Here is a 14,856-nt window from a genome sequence, read left to right as displayed (position 1 = left end):
AGCCACCCACTCAGCGAGGCCACTCTGGGCTGTGTTTTGAAACGCTGCTGCGGATGTAATGATTTTGGGTGGAGGACGTTTAGAAGCCAAATGAGTTTGTGTGAACAAAAGACTCAGCCCTCGATCTGGACTGTCCAGGGCTCTCGGGGAGTTTCGTTTCCTTCCTTGTTCTTGCCCTGAAAGAGGCAGCCCTAAGAAAAATCAAGCATGTTGGAAAGTGCTGGACTTGAGATTTGACGATCAGATTTTTAAAATGCTTCCCCTGCAAGCACTCTAGTGACGAAGAAAGTAAAACCTACCTCCCCTCCCCGTGAGGGGTCGGCTCTTGTTCAGCTGAGCATTCTCTCCGGGTGACAGACGTCTGCTGGACTGAACCCAGACCCAGGGGAGGCCTGGCCTGGAGCTCCCAAGTCAGGGTCAGCCTTCCAGAAATAGAACCGGCTCTGAGGTGGCCTTGGGCATGAAGGAGGGATGCAGCCTATCCCAGCAGGAGTGAAAGATGAAGGACCTTGAGGTGACCTCAAGCTCTTTGCTTTAAAAAGAATTCTATAGGTTTTTTTCCCCCCAAGGCCTTGAGAAAAAGTCCTAGGGTCAAAGGTCACAAGATTCCCATTTGGTTAAATAAGTGAACAAAAAGGCTTTCTGCAGGCAGGAAAGGGGGTCTACCTTGTTTCTAGGAGCACCTTCGTTGCTGCCTCCATTTTCTTTGCCCCTCTCATCCTTTGACAAATAAATATCCAACAGAGTGGCTGAAGAGGAGGCTCTTTGGTAAAAGGGGAGTTTCCAGAAAGAAGCTGAAGCCGGTAGCTCCCAGTCCCCGCTGGACACAAAGGCCAAGGGCGCCAGCGGGGTGGTGCAGGCCTCCGGGTCTCCTGTGTTGTCACCGCCACATTCGATCACACCCAGAGAGGAAGCTGGGTGGCAGGGCTCCACCAAAGGAGACCTGCCAGGTTAGTGAAACAATAAAAAGGCAAGGAAAAACATCCTGGTTCCGAGGAGGAAGAGGGGGGAGAGGCGGGCGCAGGAGGGGCGGGAGGAAACGGGCCTGCTCCCGGGGGTGTGCGCACTGGGCAGCCCGGCCTGGGCCCGGGCCCCGGAGGCCACACGGCTGGAGGCTGACTTTCAGAAGCTCTGCAGTTAATTTACTCGACAGACCTCTGTGAAGTGGCCCAGGACTCTGAGGAAATCATAGAAATAATTTGTCTGGAGCGTTGACGATTGCTAGAAAATGGAGCCGTGGAGTGATGTTTCAGCACGAAGGGCTCTGAGGCCTGTGCTGGCTGACGGGAGGGAGCCTCAGGGCCTCCGAGGGGAGAGGCTAAAATCTAGTTAAGGGAGAAATGAAAAGTCTGCGAATGCGTTTTGTATATCAAGATTGGGAAACCTGACATTCTGTTCAAATATAACCAGTATTTTAAAAAATCAGTTGTATACCATAGCCAGTTAAGAAAGAGATAAAACAGAGAAAGAGGAAGAAAGAAAGGAGGCTGAAAAGAGAAATAAGACAAAAAGAAATAAAGCTAAGGAATTTTTTCAAAAGACATACCAGAACAGGACAATAATAATGATTATTATTGTTATATTGCAGCCAAAACATAGGTAGCATCCACTCCACGCCAGCCACTGTGCTAAGCATTTCACATAGACTGTCTCAATCCATCCTCACGACAGCCTTATGAGGTCCTCCCATGATTATCCCTGCTTTTCTGATAAGGAAACTGAGGTGTAGTGAGATTAAGTAATTTGTCTAAGGTTACACAGCAAATAGTAAAACTGGATCCAAACCCAGGTCCATCTGACTGCAAAGAAAATCCAGTTTAAAAAAATACAGAAATAGAGAAAGAATGAAATAAGAAAGAGCAAAACTAAGACTGAGCGCTCCACAGAAAGGGTAACATGGACTGAGAGCAAAAGCCAGAAAGGACAGAGCCAGGCTTCCTCCTTGTGGGCTTTGGGGATGTCTCACTAACGACACTGGGATCCAAATTGCAATTTCCTGCCACAAACAGGGATATGACATCTTGATGTCCTATGTAACTCACTGTCCAAATGGAATTCAGCACTCTGATACGATTTAGAAGAAAGGGAAGGAGCAAGGATGGGAGGAAGGGAGAGCGAGGAATCCATGCTGATTACATGCAAGTAAGAAAAGGCGGCAAAGGACGAAGATGATGGGTTTGAGTGCATTATTGGGAGATTATTGGGACCATTAGCAAGCAAAGGGAGGTCAGGTTTTGGAGGAGGAAGGGATGACGTATTTGCATGTATAACTGTTACCTGTTGGTTTAAAGTGAAGCTCACTAGACCTGTGTGAATGCTGGCAGATGGCTGAAGACGCAGAACTGGATTATAGTTGGAAGCGCTCAAACAAGTGAAGCCACACTGTGTTTTCTCTCCAATCCTTTGTCCCACAGTTCTCTCTACCTAGACTGTCCTACTTCCTTCCCCTTGGCCTCCTGGCAAAATCAGCTCAGAGATCACCCCTTCCAAGAAATCTTCCCCAGAGACAACTCTCTCCCTCTGGACTGTTTTATCTTGTTACACAATTCTAGCTTATTCTCTCGCAATCCTAGGTCTCTTATGAGAGACTGTGGCTCATAGCAGGCACTCCATAAATGTTCACTGAACCGAGGGGGAGGCAGAAGGTCAAGGGTAGAGTTGTGAAGGACATCCCATCTGGTGGGAGGCAGAAGAGATGGGAAAGCGTTAGCCAGGGCAATCACAGACAGATGACAGGACAGAGGCGAACAACTGAAAAGGCTATTGAGATTTCCCAGAAATGTTCTCCCTTTCTCCAACTCCTTTCCAACTTTCCACTCATCCTTCCATGTCTACCTCTTCCTGATGCCTGCCTCTCTTACAGACATAACGCCTGATGTGTTCCCAGGAAGCATTCATGACTAACACGTACACAGCACATGAATGTTTACAAAGCGTGTCCATGTGGATCAGTTCCATTCATCCTTCCAACAACACTGTGAAGTCAACAAAACAGTTATCGTCTCCATTTTACAGATATGGAAGCAGGTACAAAAGTTAAATGACTTGCCCAAGGTCATAGCCAGTTCACTATATCACAACTAAAACATTGTTCTGTCCAGTTACAAGTGCTTTCACAGCCATAATTGTATTTGCTCCTCCTCAAAAATCTTGTTAGGAGCAGGAAAGTCTTTAATTAAGGCCTAGAGACATTAGGCAGCTATCCAATGCCACAGAGGCGGAGAGCGGAAGGGGTTAAGCACAGGTCCTCCAACCCCCGCCAGAGCTCCACAGCATCTCTCCCCAACTCTGCCAGCAGCTACAGCCAGTAGCACTCCATTACCATAAAGCATGACTGTACTAGAAATAATTCCAGCAAACCACAAGAATTCCCCTACCCAAGTGGATATGGTCCTCTTCAAAGAGGTCCCAATAAGATAACACTTACTCCATCAATACTGTTATTGCTCAAACCATTTTCTAAAATTTGCTACTTTTCTTTTTTTCGTATATATGTGCATATATATATATATACATATACACATACACACACACACACACACACACACACATATATATATATATATAAAATTATAGAGATGAGGTCTCACTATGTTGCCCAGGCTGGTCTTGAACGCCTGGCCTCAAGCAATTCTCCTGCCTCAGCTCCCAAAATGCTGGGTTTACAGGTGTGAGCCACTGTGCCCGACCCAATTGGCTAATTTTCAATAGAGGCTGCAGAATATTATTCTCTTGAGTTTCCTGAATAATGATACATTTCCATCTCTTGATAATGATGTTGGATTATTTTGGAAACACAAAACTTCAAAGACGATCTGACGAAAGATGCAGGAGATGGAGATCCGCGACCCCATTTTCAATCCAGGAGGTTTGCTGCAAGAAACAACAGGGAGCTGCCCGTGTGGCTCACACACACTCTGAAGGTGGCCCTCAACTCCTTCAAACACTTGTGAAGCACGTATTGATAACCCCCAAAGGTTCTGATCTGAAGAATATTCATTGACCACAGAGGTCCAAGTGGGACTGATTTTCAAAGGCTTCTTATTTTGAGGTCACACCTGGCACACTGCTTTTATTTAATCCTAGTTGCCTTCTATGTGGTCATCTGGTCTCCTCAGATGACCACAGGTGAGGGCTGTTGCACTTGGTTTTTCTGACTTCAAATCATGAAAGTTGGCTCTTTCCTCTTTATGTTTAAGGCTAAGAAGCAAGAGAGAGTTCTAGGGATACCAAAGGGTGAGGTTGGCAGGGTCCAACGAGGGGAAGACCAGGTAACAGAGGTCTTTGGAACATGGACTTGAACCCTAGGCAGGCAGCTTGCCCGCTGTCCAATAAAATACCTGGAGGGCAAGGTGCGGTGGGTGGGGGGGGGTGTTGCTGTCAACACAATGACCAGTGTAAATGGGCACTGGTTTCAGTAGCATTTCTAGAGCTCTCCTGCCCAGGCATCAAGCCGTCTGCTTTATAGGTGTTATACTGCACTTATCCATTCTGAGCAGGGCTCTTTCTATTAACAGCCCATTTGACAGATGACAAACTGACCGCACAGAGAGGCTAAATAACCTACCACAGTCCTACAGCTGGCAAGTGGCACTGCTGGGGTTTGAATTGAGACTGTCTGATCCTTCCAAGCCGGGACCTCTGGGGCCTGTGACTGCAACACCAGCAGGGCTCTCATCCACACCCTGGCAAAAGATGACCCCCGAAAAAGTCTCACCACATGGCCGTAATAAAGGTCCTGGTGGCCAGGGAGGTGGCAGGAGTGAAACCCGTCCCTAAGTTGAAGTGTCTCCATCTCCTATCACCCAGAAAAGGAAAATGGAGTGGTTTTCAATTCTAGCCCAACATATGATAATCACTAGTCACAGCCCTGCACAAGGAACATCCCTCCAGATGACAAGCAGGCATCTCTCTCCTGACTCTTGCTACTCCTTCCTCCAATTTGATTCTTCAGTTCCAAGGTGGAACTGCAGGGCCACCTGAAGAGCTTGACCTTGGCCTCTGCCCTCTTCTTGTCACTTTTCTTCCTCTCCCATCTTCATTTCCCAGCCTATCAGAGACATTAAGGAGAAACTTGCCAACTTAAATCCATCTTTGCCTTCAGCACCTTCTCTGCACAGATAGATGGGGGCTCCTGTTATTCAGGGTCTTCAGTGAGGTCAGATCCTCCCTCAAGTCCCCCAAGACATTCCAGGAGTTGGGAACACGGTCTTGCCTCCCTGCCATGCCATCTGACCTGTAAACTTTCCTCAAAAACGTTTACATGACAGGAAAGCTAGAATGAAGTTCAAGTACTTCAGAGCTAAAATATTAAGCAAAAGGAAACTGTCCATTTTTAATAGCCTCTGTAGACTTTGCAGATGGTCCTTCCAGCTCCTTAAGAATCCTTGCAACTAGAGCCCCATACCATGTGGTGGTACAGACCCTGCTGCACGATCCTCCATGGCACCTAGAGGAAAATTGACCTCCTTACCATGGTTCTCACGGCCCTGGGTGATCCAGGCACCCTGGCCTTCCTTCTTGCCAATCCTGAGACAAGGCAAGCTGAGTCCTATCTTAGATCATCTGCCCTGGCAGCTCCCCCTGCCTGGAAGGCTCTTGCTGCTATAGGCAGGGGGACGCCATGTGCCAAGTCTCCAAGACAGGAATGAGTTTGGCACGTATTAACAATTGTCTGGTGTAAGTGGGGAGCAGAGCAAGAGAGGGTGAGAGAGGTGGCCGGTCAGATCCTGCAGGCCTCATATTCCAATTTAGGGGGTCTGGATTTTATTCTAAGTACAATGCAAAGCTCTTGGAGGGTGTTAAGCCTCCAAGTAAGGTTGACCTGAGTTACATTTTAAGAAGATCACTCTGGCTTCTCTGAGTACAGATTAGAGAGACAGCATAAGTGGATGCAGAGAACAGAAAAGAGCAGTGGGGAGGAAGAGAGCAGATTCACCATGTATTCTGGAAACAGAATCACTTGGAGTTGCCAAAGAAAGAATCACGGTAGCGGGTGAGGAAAGGAGAGGAATAGAGGGTGACTTCTAGGCTTCTAGCTTAAGGAACTAGGTGCATGGTGTTGCTAACTCCCGACATGGGAAGAGGCAGGAGTTGACGCAGGATTAGGGGGTGAGAATCAAGGATTCTGATTCTCTCTGATTTTCCTATTCTTTTTCACCGTCAAACTTTGTCACAGACAGGCCTCCCATGCCTATCATACAGTAGGCAGGCTTCTTCCCACACGTTTAGGAGTCCCACTAAACAGCTCAGAATGGAGGCCAGTGGCCTGTCCCCAGACCTCATTCTCCCCAGTCTCCCTCTGCCTTTTAACTCGAATAGTTTCCAGATGAGAAGACAAGTCAAAGCAGAAAGCAGAAATATGTTAACTTACACGGACCTTCACAGACCTCCACATTTGATGTGTAAACCGTGCTACATTCAGATTATCTGCCAATCCACAGCCAGCCTGCAAGTCACCCCCACCTCTCATTGCGCCCTCATGTGGGGCTGGCATCCCTTCCTCCCCACCATCCACACTGGATGTTCTCCACCTGACTGGAGCTGATTTCCTCTTCCTCTGTGGCTTTAACTACTGCCCCTCAGGGCTGAATCTGGTCCTGGCCTCCCTGTAGTTCAGTTCCACATTCTCAACCATCCACAGAATACTTCCAAGGGTACATGCAATCTTTACAGTGAAAGGCTGAAACTGAAGGAGCCTCTTTAACAGCAAAGAGCTCCTCTCCATTCTGTCCCGTCATCCCCATGGCCAGGCAGTCTAGTACTCCAGCCTTACTCTTCTAAGTGGCACTTGCATCTGTCCCTTTCAATTTCCACTACCTCCACTCTAACCTATGCTCTGTCCTCAGTCTTTCCTCCCAACACATCAATACGAGGCCCAGCAGCATTCCGGTGTCTCTTAAACAAGTACGGGGCTGTAGTGAGGGCAGATATGCATGTGGTTCATCTATGAGACCCCAGATCCAAGCAGAAACGAACAAGCAAACTATGCTCTCCCTGTTCAAAAGCCATCCGGGGCTCCTTGGTGTGGATGGGATGAAGACAAACACCTTAACAGGCCTCTAAAGCCCTCCACAATCAGGTCTAATCCTCCTTTCCAGTCTTGTCTTCAATGATTAGTTGATTTGGGAGCCTAACTGGCCTCTTCAAGTCCTTTACTCCAGCCTTACTGGCTGTTGATCACCTCTATTTTGAAAAGTCTTGAGCTTTTCAATATTTGGGATTTTGCAGATGCCATTCATCCTCCATCTCTTTTATTTATTTATTTATTTATTTATTTATTTATTTTGAGATGAAGTCTCACTTCGTTGCCCAAGATAGAGTGCAGTGGGGCATTCTCGGCTAACTGCAACCTCCGGCTCCTAGGTTCTAGCAATTCTCATGCCTCAGCCTCCTGAGTAGCTGGGATTACAGGCACATGCCACCATGTCCAGCTAATTTTTGTATTTTGAGTAGCGACAGGGTTTTACCATGTTGGTCAGGCTGGTCTGGAACTCCTGACCTCAAGTGATCCACCCACCTTGGCCTCCCAAACTGTTGAGATTACACGCATGAGCCATCGTGCCCAGCCCATCCTTCACCTCTCTGTCTATCCACATCCCCGTCAACTTTCAAAGTTAAATCAACTCCCCCCTTTCCCACTGAAGTCTCCCTGGACTATCCAGCCCCCAGTGGTTTCCACGTCTGCATGCCCATCTCCACCCTCACCATTCCTTTGGTCAGTATGATCTCCCGTGGCATTTCTTCAGTTGTGAATCACTCATGCATCGTTAGTTCGCCTTTTACAACCTTGATGTGTGTGCTCCAACAAGACTGAAGTTCCCTGGGGGCATCACAGACATGCAATACAACCTCATCACCTGGCGTGACTCTTCCACATAGCAAGCCTTCCGCAAATATTTCCTGATTTACAAATCAGTCCAATTCGACACAGAGACATCTGCCATACTCCAACAAAAGAAGAGTGAAAAACCAGGATAGAAACGTCTTTGTTTCTGTCTATGCCTGATGAATGGTGAGTGGGTAGAAGACAGCATACATAGATGTTCAAATGAAAGCAATTTGACAGCATCTGCATGGAGTACCATTTAACCTCGCCTCCTACTGGGCAGGTATTCATAACAACTGCCTCCCAATGTCAGCCGCTGCTCCACGTTCCCAGGAGAGGGCCCATTCAGAAAGTCACCAATTCATTTTAGCTTGGCTTATAATTAATGCAGCAACCTCTAGCATCAATGACCTATGGATTGGCATATGAGTAGGGTATAATTTACAATCTCTATATAAAATGTCATTTTAAAGACTTGTGGTCTTGTCTCAGGCAATTTCAAACAAAATTTTTAAAACATTTTTACTCAATAGGTGTAAAAACTCATTGCTACTACCATCTCCTCATATTTTGCCCACCCCAACGCTGGCCCCTAATCTCTACAAAAAAGCAAGGCAAGGAATGGAGGGAGGGAGGAAGAAGAATGATGAGCGGGAGAGGATCTTAGAGATCTAGGACAACTGGCACCTCATTTTACAGATGAGAAAACGGAGACCTCCTGATATTGTGGGACTAGCAAATGGATTTGGTCAAAATCTTTTTGAATCCTGCTGCCTCCATTTACTGTGTGATCTAACCTCTCCAGGCTACTGTTTCCAGAACTGTAAAAGGGAAATAACATCCCTCACAGGCTTGTTTTGGGGTTAAATGGACAAGGAGTGTGAAGGCACTGACCACACATAGGTGCTCAAAGGCCAGGGAGTCAAAAGTCAGACCCCAACTAGTTTCCTTCCTTGTTGCCTCCCCAGGATTCTTAGAAGAGAACATTTACTGCAGCTGAAACCTCCCATTCATACAAAAAGGACGCTGGAGACAGAGGGAAGCCACTGAAGAAGGCAGTAAGTGGCTAACGAAACCGCAACTGCCATCTGTTCTTTGCTTTCTGAGTGTCTCTGGACAAGGACAAGTTAAACCTCAGGAACACTGTTTTCAGCCAGCTGGGCAGGGCTGCTGGAAGGTAGGAGAGATCACCGGGAGGGCAGAGGCTCCTTCCCCAGCCTCCAGGACAAGGATGCAGAAACTGCCCACCTAGGCAGCAAATACCTTTCAGTCTCCCTCAGTCCACACCATTCAGGTCTCTGGCAAAAAATAACAGTTCAGCATGTGCACACAGGCTGAGGAAAGCAATAAAAGGGTTCTTGCAAAGTAAAAAGGATGTGGCTTTTAAACACTCATGCACCACGGAGAGTCCCTTGCCCCCTCCCGCCTTCCCCCTTCTATTTGGGACACCCTCCATCAAAGCAAACAGGCTTCTCAGGAATCCCCACTACCACCCGCCGCAAGCCTCCGCCAGGAGTGAGGTAGCGGCTTTCTGGAGGAAAGCCACTCTCCCTGCCCTGAGGGGCTGCCTCTTGCCCGCTGCACCTTGTAATGGTTCTCCCAGCAGCCAAGCTAAATGACGAAGTTGGCCCACAAAGTTAGAGCAATTTAGGCGACAGCTATTTAACAGTTCAGAAGGGGCTCCGCTCAAAGCACTTCCTTTCCTCTAGGGAGCTGCATTTTTCTAAGATTATTATTTCTTGGGCTGGCTGCTCAGCTACTCAGCGTCATTTCCCCTTTGGGTGGGAAAGTTCTTTCCTTCTGCATTGATTTTCATTATGATTTAAGCCTTCTCTCCCTCTCATCTGCAGATCTCACAATTAAAGCATAGCATATGGATCACAAAATCAAGGCACATAAACTTTGCATTCAGCTTAGAACTGTGGCTCGGAAGTCCTGAGTGGCAGAAAAACACACACATAAAAAGAAAACCTCTAGGTCTCAGCATCTTGTCACCACTGGCTGAAACATCAGCAATAAACATCAACTGAACAGCCAGCAGGGTGACAGGTGGGCGCAAAAGCTTAACAATGGCTATATAAACAGGGAGCTGCTCTCCAGGGACTTACAGTCTAATACAGGCAAACAACCCACATAATAGAATGCAAATGCGGTTACTCAGCAATGAGAAGTTGAACTCTGCCAGGAAGAGAAGAGCTGGGAATGGCCCACAGGGAAGAAAAGGACATCTGTGGCCCTTGCTGCTGACACTAGTGTATTTGGAAGTCCCAGGGGCCAGGCCCTGACTACCAGCATCCCCATGGCACGAAGGGGCTGCAGGCAGCTTCCCCAGCAACCAAATGGAGCACGTTACTTGTGAGACTCAGGGCTTGTTAGCAGCAGTAGCATGGCGCCTCCCCAAACACAAAAATGCTGAGGGAGAGCAGGGATGACCATCTGTCAGGGGTGCTGCAGGGGCAGACATCTGCTGCAACACAGTGTGGACTGGAGGACCTGTGGAGGACCTCTCAGCATCAAGACCTTGCTGCCTTGTGAAATAAGTGATAGCATCTAGTGAAACATGAGGGCTAATCCAAAAGGCCCCCAATCCTGGTTATTAGAAAAGTCAGACTCACTGAAATCACTGAACACTGGTTTTCTTATGTGTTGTTTCTTTTTTATCCCTAAATGACACTGCTTGAGCCACTACCAGAAAAACAAGCACAGGTCATGCCTAGATCCTTGGCCATATGAGTAGCTTCTAGCAGCTTCAACAGGTGTTCATTTCATCTCTTCTAATCGCACCTTTCTAACATCTCTTCAGAGATTGGGCCTTCGAGCCACTGATGAGGAGGCACTCCTTGGGTGGTGTCTGTGGGACAGCAGGAGACCAGGAGAGCCTACTTAGGTAAGAGAAGGTGGGCACTATTCCAACTACTCTCTCGCTGCTTTCTGGGACTCTCACACGTATTCCTTCCAGTACCTCATATACCTGAAGACTCCATCACTCACCTCTGCAAAGGAATCAAACTGGGAAAGCCACAAAGCCAAGACTAGCAGTGCTACCTGCCACACCTGTGAGGGATGTTTGGGTCACATAAGGCCCCAATTCTTACCAGCTGAGTCCTGTAAGCTAGCTGCCTCCACTGTCCCTATCTCTGTAATACCTACCTCTCTACGGTCTCTGGAGATCCTACCCCTAAGAGACGGAAAGAGACTCATGTGCCAGCCCCATCCAGCCAGGGCCCCTGCAAGTCAGTGTCCCTCCCACCTATCCCCTAACAACAAGATGGGGGCTATTCACCTAACAAAGCCTGACTACTACCCAGAGAAATCTGCCTTCAGCTCTTGGGTGTCTCCTCTGAAATGTTCTCAATTCTCTGCACTCTATCTTCTGTTTAGAAAAACTCACAAAATACTACAGTGTTCCTCAGTTACTTTTCTAGTTGGAGAAAGTCGGGAAATGTGCTCTTTCATGTTCTTGATTCCTTCCCATGGAACTTAGCAAAACAGTGTATGCTGTAAGTAATCTCAAGTCAGGGTCACTCTGGGATGTGTCTCCTACAAGTCTTCAGAAGCTTATCGCTCCTCTGCCTTTTCTTACTGTTCCTCGGTTTCTCAATCTTATACCAGTGATTTAAAAATTCACAAAATAAGGCATTTTGCGATAATGGGAATACTGTTGAATATGAAATTGAGTTTTTACAGGAGAACTTGATTTTTAAAAATCCAAACTTTTTCTTATTTAACTCTAAGAAGCACCTCTAGGTTGGAGGAAGCAAGCTAATTCACGTGCCAGAAAGTCTGCATGATATGAGAAACTTAAATGAATTGTCAATTACGCAGACAAAAAACTCAACTTTCAGGGAACCTCCAAATCAATGTCCAGTGTTGCAAGCAACCCAGCTTCTTTGAATAGCCGGGACAGAGCATATGCCCTGTGTCACGCACAGGAAGGCAAAGGCTAACACCACCACGTTGCTGACTTTGTTCAAAGCACTTTCCATTTATTTTTACTTTCATTTTGTCACATCATCACTAGGAGGCTAGAAGGAACAGGCATCATCACTTCCATTTCACAGATGGAGAAAGTGAGCTCAAAGAAACAACATTCCCAAGGTCATAATGGTATTATGGTTAGAATTCCACTCAGTCTGTGACATATTTTTCCAGATCATAAGAAAGAACTGGACACAAAGGTAGCAGGGAGAGGAGGTCAGTTCTTTCTCTCTGCGTGGAACGGGCAGTGGCTATCACGGAGCAACAGTTCATTGGGAAAGGAAAGGGGAGGGAGGAGGCTCAGGGATGGTCCTATATCAGCCTGTGCCTTGTAGGGGTTCAACCATGCAACCCCAACCGCGTTCCTTTGCTTTTAAGTCGAACCAGTAGAGCGTTTTGTTTCAAACTACGTACATCCTTTGTCCTTTACAATATCCCGTGCTAGAACCCCTTAAAAATCAGTTATTTAGATGAGAAAGTCGAGCCCTGTACCTGGAGAGGCCAGTTCTGTATAGCGGAAAAAATGAAACTGGGGACAGGCTGACCAGATATCAGAGGTGAGAGATGCTTTGGAGCCTTTTTCCCTTTTGCTTTCCTTTCCTTTCCATTTTCTTAAAGTGGGGTGGAAGAGATACAGGGTACCCCATAAGAAATAAGTTTTCTTCCAAAGGGTTGGGGGAGAACGGGATGGTCACATCCCTCAGTCGAGCCAACGGCGAAAGCGTCCCTCCCTACCCGCCGACCCTCAGGGTCCCGCACACGCCGGGCGAGGAGCCCCCACCCTGGGTCGCGCGGCGCGGAGGGGCCTACGGCTGGGGATACGGCCCGGGGCGCGCCCACGCCCCCAGCCCAGGCTGGCCCGGCGCCGCGTTCCCGGCTCTCACTCACCCGCGCTCCCGCCTCTGGGGGCCCGGCTGGAGGGTCCCCGCTGTGTCGCGGCGCCCGGCTCCGGGGCCCTGTGGTTGGGGCCGGGGGTCGCGGGCCCGCGGCGCTCCCGGGGCGGCGTGGGCGGCGGCGGCGGCTCGCGCTCCGGGCGGCGCTCCAGCTGCAGCTCCAGCCCCGCGCCCGCGAGGGGCGCGCGGCGGACCGGGGAAGGCGGCGGGTCCAGCGTCCCGGGGGCCGCCGGCGGCAGCAGCAGCAGCGGCATCAACAGCAGCAGGAGCAGCGGCGGCCACCGCGAGGCGCGCGGTGAGGCCATGGTGACGGCGCCCGCCCGCGCTCACATGCCCGGCGCGCGGGGCGGGCGCGGGGCGGCCGCGAGGCGAGGGCAGCGGGCAGCGGGCGGCGGGGGCCGCGCGGGGCCGGGGAAGTGAGCAGAGTGAGGTTGCGAGCGCGCTCCCCCGCCTCAAAAGTTGTCCGGAGCCGCGGGAGGGCTGCCGGGGGCCGGGCGGGCTGGGCGGAGGCGGCCCGCGGCGCCGCTACATGCTAATTAGCCCGGGCGGGTCGCTGGCGGGCGGGCGGCTCCTCCTCGGTTGACATCACCGGCCCCGCGCGGCGGGCCCGGGGGCGGGGAGAGGGCAGGAAGGGGGCTGGGGCCCGGCGCCTGGAGAGCGGCCCGGCCCGGGACAGCGGGATGAGGTCAGCGGAGCCACGGTGCTGCAACTTTTGTCACACACATGCTCCGCATAGAGTCTTCTGAATCGGGCACCACTTTCCCAACTCCTTAAACGCACAAGAAGTTGGTGAAAAGCAGGTCCTGGGTAATGTGATTAGCACCAGACTAGATTATCCCAAGTGCTTTGATAGGAGAGAGAAAGGGAATGGTCCCCTGGTCCCCAGCCCGCGCTGTCACCGCCCTTAATTGATTTGAAGTGTCCCCACTCCCACCCCCACTTCCCCTTCTTCAGGCCCCAGGGCTGGTGATGAACTCGTGTTTGCCAAACCTAACACCTCACCCTCCGGCCAACCCCCACGCCCTCTCAAGCTTGGATGCTGTTCCCATCCGACCACTGCCTTTGGCTCACACCAGAGTTCTGCAGAGATGTCACCGCGAGGACACCCAAACAGGCTGCAGGGAAAAGAAAACTGTGAATTCAGGCAGGCTAGGGCAAACTCATCATCAGGAAAAGAGCTGCAGATTGCAAATTAAACCAAATGATGCCCAGAGATCACAGAATTTTAAATGGAAACCTATGGGGAAAGATTCAAAGATTTCATGTAAACAAATTTTCTTGGTAAATAAAGTTCCATTTGTTTCCATAACCACTCCCTCCCCAGTAAATGAATAATAAAATGTCTAAAGTTTAGGACTGTAAGCCTCCTCATTAAGTGAAGAAAGAGGGGCTCAGATGGGAAAATAACTTGCTCAAGATTCTGAAGGTAGACCCGAAGACGAAATGATTGATGTGTGAATGACCGTGTGATATTGTTAATTCTGGTCTCCTAATTCACAGTTTGCAGTAATTTGCAAACAGAAACAAATAGTATTGCAACAGAAACAAATGTTGCAGCTCCTTGGGGATCTTGCCAGTTCTGTTGGGGGCCCCTGTCTGACAACCAAATGCTCATGAAAATATGAGTATGCACCTCACTTTCAGGCCTGGCTCTCCATCCCGTTTCTCTGCTCTTCTCTGTTTCTCTGTCTCCAGATCTCCATGACCCACCTCCAGGAGAATGAGATCGTGGTGTTCAGGGCAGCTGCAGATGGGCCTAGGCCCACTTTCTGGTGACTCAGTACAAGTGAGTCATTTGGCAAAAAAAAAACATAAAGGAGGCTGTGTATAAACAAACTCACCTTAAATGAGGGAATGAGGAGTAAAGATTTGGTTTTATTTTGTTTTGTTTTTAAACAAACTAGCTTTCCAGGGCTCTCACACAGAACTTCCAGGTCTCTCCAAGAAAGTACCAAACAATAACCCCCCTGAAACTGACTTGGTTTGCTCTCATGGCCTGAGCTCAACTTCTCTGGATGCTGCTCTCACATTAACAGGCAGGACTGCACAGCTGCCCAGACCCAGCCAGACAAGCCCCAACAGACTAGGACTGTGCTCAGAGGTTCTGGTCACTGCCACTCCCTCCCCTCCAAGGAGACCATGTCACATAGTATTGGT

General features: G+C 49.2%; 1 protein-coding gene across 1 annotated transcript in view; it reads right to left on the bottom strand.

Moving 5' to 3' along the window:
- HEG1 (heart development protein with EGF like domains 1) overlaps positions 1-13,094 on the bottom strand; it is an 89,368-nt gene extending 76,274 nt beyond the window's left edge. Inside the window, exon 1 of the mRNA XM_050781579.1 lies at positions 12,695-13,094. Coding sequence (XP_050637536.1) covers positions 12,695-13,004 — 310 coding nt within the window. The 5' untranslated portion in view covers positions 13,005-13,094. The remainder of the gene's footprint in view (positions 1-12,694) is intronic.
- Between the last annotated feature and the right edge of the window lie 1,762 nt (positions 13,095-14,856).

Source organism: Macaca thibetana, chromosome 2, assembly GCF_024542745.1.
Source record: "Macaca thibetana thibetana isolate TM-01 chromosome 2, ASM2454274v1, whole genome shotgun sequence".
In the NCBI taxonomy this organism is placed as follows: domain Eukaryota; kingdom Metazoa; phylum Chordata; class Mammalia; order Primates; family Cercopithecidae; genus Macaca; species Macaca thibetana.
This window is presented reverse-complemented; position numbering and strand designations above follow the sequence as displayed.